The 9,415-nt window shown below is 34.7% G+C and overlaps 1 protein-coding gene across 1 annotated transcript; it reads left to right on the top strand.

The window, feature by feature from the left end:
• Nucleotides 1-2,763: 2,763 nt before the first annotated feature.
• Nucleotides 2,764-5,465, top strand: LOC110879705 (probable arabinosyltransferase ARAD1). Its single transcript, XM_022128219.2, has 3 exons — nucleotides 2,764-3,032; nucleotides 3,132-4,247; nucleotides 4,791-5,465. The coding sequence occupies exons 2-3, from the start codon at nucleotides 3,378-3,380 to the stop codon at nucleotides 5,310-5,312; spliced, it is 1,392 nt and encodes a 463-aa protein (XP_021983911.1). The 5' UTR covers nucleotides 2,764-3,032; nucleotides 3,132-3,377; the 3' UTR covers nucleotides 5,313-5,465.
• The last annotated feature ends 3,950 nt before the right edge of the window (nucleotides 5,466-9,415 follow it).

Genomic DNA, 9,415 nt, shown 5'->3' with positions numbered 1-9,415 from the left:
GACCATAACACCGTTCTCTCCTTAAATTGAAAAGGACACTTGTCAATCTCATATTGTCTCCTACACTTCTCACGGAAAATCCCACTTGTACATGATCTATTATCATTACTATTATTTCATATATTAATAAGCAACTTATATGTGCTATCATGACTTGTAACTTGTGCTTAGGGAGTGTTTCAAAAAAAAACTTAATTTTTCATTTCTAACCCAAACATTTCATATTTTACATTTTAACCCCTTTTCATTTTTTACTTTTAACCCAAAGTTTTCCATCTTTTATAATTTAACACAACACTTTATTATCTACAACTTTCGTACCCCATACTTTTTATCCTTCGCAAGTTTTTCGTTTTACTTTTTGTTCTAAATTTTGCTAACATGTCGTAGCGTGCATGTGAGATTCAACGTTTTTGCTCTATTTTTTCATATTTGACAGACCCGTTGCAACGCGTCCATTTTTCCCCTTTTGAAAAGTTCGCCGCAACGGGCGGGTCGTAGATCGACTAAGTTATTATTTTCTACGTTTTACGTTTCTGGTTAATTTCTTCGTATTAAGACACTGTAACGGGTGTGAGTGGTTCAACGATTTTAGTCTGCTTTTCGTTCAGTGTAATTTTTACCATTTTATCTATTTTATTTTTACGATGTTGAGAGTCGATGTGGTTGTGGCATTGGTGCTACTTGGCACGGTTTTACGAATGTTTTTAACCTATTAATTTTTTTTAATAATTTTTTGTTACGGTTTACCCCTATACTTCCTTTACTTAAAAACTATTTTTACGTGCATATTTTATGTACGGGTATGCGTAAATATGATTTCTTCTACATTCCGACGTAAACCTTTTTTTTTATAGACGAGTCAGGTCAAATATAATACGTTTTCGTTTAAAGAAACCATTTTTACGTGCATATTTCTATGTACATTTTTGTATAAATGCAAGTTCTACGTTTCGACGAAAACTTTTTTGAGAAACGATTCAGGTCAAATATAATATGTTTTCGTGTTTATTTTGTGTACGTTTCGTAAAGTTTGTTTCGAACCGAGTGGAGTCAAATTATGGTTTCTTTTTCTCGCCTTTTTTTGAAAGCTCTAACTAATCCCTTTCGATTACATGTGCATACTTTCCTTCATACCCGTTACGTTTTCTTTGTATAAGTTCGGTCACATATAATACGTTATGATTGTTCGATATGAATTCCATTTACTTTACGTTTGATCCAATCACAATGCTTATACAGGTTACACTGAGTTCAACTGGATACGTCGAAATGTGTGTTTTCATATGGTTTATGCATCATATAACGTTTGGACTAATCCATTCAATGTTTACGATGTACTCGCGCCGCAACGCGGGCGGGTCTTAACCTAGTTATTAGTATATATATTAAAGACTAAATTGCTTTTTGAATTTCAGTGTTTTAGTGGTTTTAAACGCTTGAGTACAAAAATAAAAAAGTTTAACGCTCCGAGTCCTTAAGTGCTCATTTTATAATATTTTGAGTCCATATGTTTTAGTGGTTTTAACCAATTGAGTCCAAAACCAGAAGTACAAATGTTTAAAAAGTTAGACCAAAACATTATAAAATGAGCGATAAGAGACTCAGGGCGTTAAACTTATTAATTTTGGATTCAAGTAGTTACCACTAACACATAGAGACTCAAAAAGTAATTTATTCAAAAAGGAACATTGATGAACAAAAGTATTATTATTTTTAATTTATAAAAATATTTCATTTATCTTATAGTTAGATTTTTCTCTAATAACTTGTGTAACCTTAAAAAAAATCAAAATAGACAACTAAGTTTAACATTCTTTTCTACATTTCGATATAAATTTTATTGCAAACATGGTTACCGATATAAAAAAATTTAAATACACAACTATATTTAGCTGAATACCGGGTATTTATATCGCTCTAACTAATATCAACGAACAACATTGATACCGGTACCGGTATTCAATTTTATAGGTTCCGATTCCAATAATATTATATTTATCACTAAATTTGATTTTTAACATGTGTTCATACCAGCCAATGATCTCTCGATCAAGTGGTGGAAGACTTGTATTTTTCTTGAGAGATGCAAGTTCAACTCTCACTTGGTGCAGAGTGAGGCACTGGTGGGCAATGATAGGAGACCCAGATAAACCGGGGTTGGATCCTTGAGCCAAACAGGTTTTACCGGTAATTTCGCTGTCGTGCCTACGGGCGGGTGAGTTGCCGGGCTTTTCCTGGAATTGGTAGTGGACTTGGGTTACTCTCGGAGTACTTCGTTTGTTCAGTGGATGCCCCGAGAATGCTTGAAATTGATTCTGTTAGCCGTTAAAAAAACATGTGTTCATACCTATACCGTATTGGTACACTATCAAACTATAATTAATGTGAACTGAACACAACTAGACTTGTATTGGTATTTATATTTATATTTATGGCTTTTAATCGGTGTAAATTCTGTGTCAACATTCTTTTAAAAGAAAACTTTTATGCAACTAAACAATGTTTTAAAATCCAGTTTTTATATCGTACCGGATTTGACTTAGAAACGGTTTAAACGGGTGTATCGGACGGTTCAACCCGATGTATTGGACGGTTTAACCGGTTTTACCAGACAACTCAACCGATACAACCAGCCGGTTTGAACCGGTTTTTAAAACATTGCAACTAATTGTAATACGCTATAAATAAAGCCCTTTCTGATACGACAGAAATGAAATTTATAAAGAAACAATATCAAGATTGAGAAAAAGGTTCGACCCTAAAAAATCAAAGTCGGTGTGATTTAAATCTCAAAACTTAAAAGTGGTAGTTTCAATCAATCCTAATCCTGTACATACATAAATGGACAGAACTCATCACGTTCACCTACTCTGTAAACTCAATTTTTAATCTGTATAAATACATCCCCCATAGATCCAAGAGCCAAACTACGAATTTTAATACGCATCACGATACATTTTCCCCCGAATGTTACTTGAATCTCTGTTTTATATTCCATTCATGACGGCACCAGATCTCATCTTCTTCAGGTATTATAATAATACATACATACATACTTTACTTTACTTGCATTCGCATCCTCTGTTCATCGATTCTTGATTTCATTACTTCATTACTCTGTTTTTCAGGCTGCTTCTGTGCTATTGAATCTTTAATTGAGAGCTTCAAATCGAATGACTGGTGGGTTTTGTTCATTTCTTTGATTTGATTCAACCCCCAATTCATAATTTCATATCATGTGATTAAATCTCCAAGATTTGGATAGTGTCAGCTTATTAGGGTTTCAAGAAAGTTGGTAGTTTGAGTGAAATTAAGTTGCTTTTGTTAAAGGGCAGCTTGCATTCGTCTAATCGAACTTGATTTGTGTTGTTTCAATGACTTCAATGTATGAGAAGCGTGTGTTTTCGTCAAGATTGCTGTCATGCTTGATTGCAATCTCAATGTTCTTTTTAATTCTTTCGTGTTCGCTTCTGTTTCGAGTTGGGGATAATTCGTTAGTCCCCAGATCGATTTATAATCTCATTGTTGTTGACCGTGGGTCGATTGAGCCCGAATCGGATTCTGGGTCCAACCCAGTTAAGGCTGCTGGTTCTTGTGATCCGAATCAAGCTGTGTTGAAAGTCTTTATGTATGATTTACCACCCGAGTTTCACTTCGGGTTATTGGGTTGGACGGGGAGCGCGAACCAGTTATGGCCGAATGTTGGTAATTTTAGTGAGATCCCAAGTTACCCGGGTGGGTTGAATTTGCAACACAGTGTTGAGTATTGGCTTACGCTTGATCTTTTATCATCGCTTATTCCAAATGTTCGTAGATCTTGCACTGCCGTTCTTGTACATAATTCGACTCAAGCAGATGTTGTTTTCGTCCCGTTTTTCTCGTCTTTGAGTTACAATAGGCATTCCAAGATTGAAGGGACGGAGGGAAAGAGTACTAACGATATATTGCAAGAAAGATTGGTGGAATATTTGAACGGTCAGGATGAGTGGAAAAGATTCGGAGGGAAGGATCATGTGATCATGGCTCACCATCCAAACAGCATGTTAATTGCTAGATGGAGGTTGGGTTCGGCTATGTTTGTGCTTGCAGATTTTGGCAGATATTCTGATGAAATTGCGAATATCGATAAAGATGTGATCGCTCCTTACAGACATGTTGTCAGGACCGTTGATGCGAACAATTCGCCTTCGTTTGAAGAACGACCCACCTTGGTGTACTTCCAAGGAGCGATTTATCGAAAAGATGTGAGTTATGTTCTACAATCTTAACTGGTGTTTGAAAGTGATTTATCTGATTATTATATTTCAAATCACATAGTTTTTGTTTCTAGTGTTTAGGTATATTATGAAACAGCTTCTGTTTGTCTGATTATTTAGGGGATTAATTGACAGTTAAGCAGTAGCTGCAATAAAACTTTTTCTGATTATCTAACTACTTAGGGGTCATTTTACGTTTAAATAATTAGATAATCAGATTGCCAAGCATTCAAACAGCTATTATAAGATAATCAAAACTTTGTAGTACAAGCATATCCAAACACATTATCTCGCGATCTTTTTTGTTACAGCTAACTATGCAGTTAATATCGATGATATATCGGTGGTTATCGGTCCCCATGTAAAATATCGGTACCAATATTATCGGCGAGATTGACCGATATTTCACAGATATTTGATCGATATATCACCGATTTTCCTGATATCAGTACCCTTCCGATTGTTTAATACTACACCCCTAATGGATTTTATAAAACTATTCAATTTACACGCGTTTTGATTTGTGAGCAGGGTGGTGTAATTCGTCAAGAATTATACTATTTACTTAAAGACGAAAAAGATGTGCATTTCACATTCGGAAGTGCGGGTGGAGGTGGGATCCGCAAGGCGTCGACAGGGATGGCAGCTTCAAAATTCTGCCTCAACATTGCAGGAGACACACCTTCTTCAAATCGTCTTTTCGACGCAATCGTTAGTCATTGTGTTCCCGTTATCATCAGTGACGAAATCGAGCTCCCATACGAAGATCTTCTCGACTACTCCAAATTTTCCATTTTTGTCCCTGCATCAGACGCATGCAAAAACGGGTACCTTATAAATCTTCTCAGAGGCGTTAAGCGAGAAAAATGGACCGAAATGTGGGAGAATTTGAAGCAAATTGCACCGCATTTTGAGTACCAGTATCCTACGAGGCCCGGTGATGCTGTCGATATGATTTGGAAGATGGTTTCAAGAAAGATTGATCCTTTACATTATAGAGCTCATAGGAAAAACAGATACAATATGTCGCAACAATTCTTAAATTCTCGTTAAGTAGTATGGTTTTTGTCCCTTTGGGGGATCGACATTTTTAGCTTCTGAGAGGGGATATATTATATATAGATCGCAGTCGAATGTAACATATTTGAAACTATGTGAAATCGAGTAATTTGAATCTTTTGAATGAAAGATACTGCTTTATACATACACTAGAAGCAAAACATGTTTGTGTGAAACTGTGAATGTGTGTTAGCCAAACAAACTGATAGAAAACAAACCGAAACCATAATTATCAGCATTTGTTATGAATAGGATCAGACCCTCTTCGAACTCTTCGTTTGCTCGATTGATTTGGATCGAACATTGTAGAAGGTGTTGGTGCTATCATCTCCTGGAAACGCGATTCCCTCGTAGACAGTTTTTCTTCGCTCCATTTTAAAGCAAGATTGATGCTTCGCAGCGCGCAAACATTTTCCGAATGAATGGATAGGAAGACGATACACACGAGGATCGATAATGTGTTACACGTAGTTCCCATGGTGTTGAAGATGGTAACTGACAGAAGGATCTGTTTTTATATGGAATGTGACTGTTACATAGAGAGAGAGAGGATAGTTTGATGTTTTATGGGATTTGGATGAAATAAAGGAAGAAAAGCATAGATCAATCATAAGCAATGATGTGGTGTTGAAGCCAATGGCACATATACATATAATCATCAAAAGGGTGCACTTTAAGAAGAATCTAAGAGGTTTAGAAGACTGGAAACTGATTTGAATTTGGATTTTTTATGTGTGAAGGGGAGCCTTGGCTGCTAAAGCTCAAGAGATTGCTACAGATGCAAGAAAGCTAAATAAAGTAAAAGCAGAGTGTGGTCTTTTTTCTCTTTTTTATTTTTAAAATTTTTGTTATAGTATAATGTGTCTTCTTTATGCTTTTCTTTATTTGCCTAAAATCTTTAAAATATACAAGTGTTTGCCCCCCAATACTTCCCATTCAAAGTTATAAGCAGACTAGATTGCCTCTGGTCTTCAAAAGAAATAAAAATGTGGGCTTGAATTATTGTTTGATATAGTAAAAGCAAAACATGTGTATGTGAATACTCTTACTACACAACTAATTTAGGTGACTTATGATCTGCATAATTATTGACTGATTTATATAACATTATAAAATAAAGAATAGTAACATTCAGAATGAATTCTGTAAAAACTGAAAAGTTTATTAACAGAAAAGTATCTATAATAGCCAAAGGTAATCTTAATAGTATTTTATTTTCTTATATTTATTTCCTTTTTTTTTTTCAAAAGTAAAGTATTATAACCATGGATGATAGAAAAACCTGAAAAATTGGGATGGATATTCGGTATGGGACCGTTTACAAGAATAGCTATAAAAATCTGGGGATCGCTATTCGATAACATGAAAACCGATTTCATTCTTGTTTCACCCATTACCCATATAGGAACAAAGTATATATTAATATAATTTAAAATCTTTAAAAACCTGGACCTATTTAAAAAAACAAAGTCGTTAGAAGGGTAGTTTAGTATTTAATATTTTAAGTCGGTAAAAGGTATGTAAAATAACGAATATAATCTCAAGTTTTTTTTTCTTTTTTAAGAAATTAAGGGTTGTAATTTAGCATGTATAAGTCACATTTAACATAAACTAGGTTTGTGTGTTTGAAAAATCAGGATTAATCGCCGACTATCGGCGATTGATTACTAGTTGGCCGACCACTAATTAATTTTTAGGTAATCGGTGAATTAATCGCTTTTCGACCCTAATCAGCCGGAAATAGGCGATTCCGGTAAGATTCCGACCAAATTACGATCAAAACCTGTAAATTTTGGCGTTTAATCTTGTATACCTAATATGAGTAGAGCAGGGGTTAGAACCTGTATACTAAAAAAACTTACATATAAAATGTCTATATACGTGCATAAAAATAAAAATCACATATAAAAATTTTCAATACAATTAATCACGACTAATCCCGATTAAACGCTAGTCGGTATCCCACAGGCGCCTAGCGAATCTTACAACCTTACTTTATACCGCACATGCACGTTGCGGCACGCTAACCTGTGTCGTTTTCTCTTTGAACATGTTACTCAATGAAGTTGATACAAAAGGTTCATATTTTTCATATAATGCACCCATTATGCATGGCCTAAGTGTTGTCTGTTCTATTCCTATAAGATTGGACATTGGCGTTTTAGGAGTCCATTTAGCGAGTGTGTGAGTTTTCCCTCATTGGCGAACCCACTCCTCTCAACGGGGTGGCGAGCGCACACCTTGATAAAAAAATAATTTAATGTTAAATATAGCCGAGAAATCCCGACCGCACCCGTAAAATTTTTCAAAGTACATATTATTATAATTTAAAATCTTTAAAAACCTGGAACTATTAAAAAACAGAGTCGTTAGAAGGGTAGTTTAGTATTTAATATTTTAAGTCGGTAAAATGTATGTAAAATAACGAATATAATCTCAAGTTTTTTTTTTTCTTTTTTTAAGAAATTAAGGGTTGTAATTTAGCATGTATAAGTCACATTTAACATAAACTAGGTTTATGTGTTTGAAAAATTGGGATTAATCGCCGACTATCGGCGATTAATTACTAGTCGGCCGACCACTAATTAATTTTTAGGCAATCGGTGAATTAATCACTTTTCGACCCTAATCGGCCCTATTCGGCCGGAAATAGGCGATTCCAGTAAGATTCCGTCCAAATTACGGTCAAAACCTGTAAATTTCGCCGTTTAATCTTGTATACTTAAAATGGGTAGAGCAGGGGTTAGAACTTGTATACTTAAAAAACTTACATATAAAAATGTGTATATACGTGTGTAAAACTAAAAATCACATATAAAAATTTTCAATACGATTAATCACGACTAATCCCGATTAAGCGCTAGTCGGTACCCCACAGGCCGACTAGCGCCTAGCGAATCTTACAACCTTACTTTATACCACACATGCACGTTGCGGCACGCTAACCTGTGTCGTTTTCTCTTTGAACATGTTACTCAATGAAGTTGATACAAAAGGTTCTTCTTATTTTTCATATAATGCCCCCATTATGCATGGCCTAAGTGTTGTTTGTTCTATTTCTATAAGATTGGACATTGGTGTTTTAAGAGTCCATTTAGCGAGTGTGTGAGTTTTCCGTCATTGGCGAACCCACTCCCCTCAACGGGGTGGCGAGCGCACACCTTGATAAAAATAATTAATGTTAAATATAGCCGAGAAATCCCGACTACACCCGTAAAATTTTTCAATCGCACCCCATAAAATTTTTCCGCCAACTAAAACTTTTGAAACCGACCTCTAAGAAAGATTATTGTATAAATGTATAAAAAGTTTTAAAGAAAAATGTGAACACTAGTTAATTAATTTAATTATTCCATATATAACTTTTCAACTTTTTTATGCATTATTACTTGTACATTATGCTTTGGGTAGTTTTTAAAAAAAAATTTGATTTTTTTTTATTTTCAACCCAAAGGTTTTTACTTTTTACAATTTTAACCCTACATAATTAGTTGTTTTAACTTTAACCCAAAACTTTTCATTATTTGCAATTTAACTTTACAACTTTTGTCACTTATACTTTTCATCTTTCGCAAATTTTCGTTTTACGTATAGTTCTAAATTTTTCGAGTTAATACGACGTAACGTGCATGTGTGGTTCAACGTTTTTACCTCTATTTTTCCATGTTTGACAGGTTCGTCGCAACACGCATATCCTAGGTCGAGTCAGTGTTGGTGGTCGATTACGGTTGTGTGACATTAGTACTATTTGACACCATTTTACGCCTCGCCGCAACACGGGGTGTGCTTTGTGGGGTTTTCAAAGAAAAAATGGTTATGCATATGTTTGTTGTAACGTCGACTTTGGGGGTTTTCCAAAAAAAAATGATTTTTTTTTTACTTTTCACCCAAAAGTATTTCATAAATTACTTTTAACTCAAAACTATTTTTTTTTTACTTTTAACTCAAAACTTTTTATCTTTTCCAATCTATTCTCATAACTTTTTTTTACTTTCAACTTTGGTCCTTTATAGCTTTCATATTCCGCAAATTTTTCGCTTTATGCTTGGTTCTAAATTTTGTGACTTAAACACATCGCAACGTGCGTCTTTGGTTTA

This window comes from Helianthus annuus, chromosome 9 (genome assembly GCF_002127325.2).
Source record: "Helianthus annuus cultivar XRQ/B chromosome 9, HanXRQr2.0-SUNRISE, whole genome shotgun sequence".
In the NCBI taxonomy this organism is placed as follows: domain Eukaryota; kingdom Viridiplantae; phylum Streptophyta; class Magnoliopsida; order Asterales; family Asteraceae; genus Helianthus; species Helianthus annuus.
This window is presented reverse-complemented; position numbering and strand designations above follow the sequence as displayed.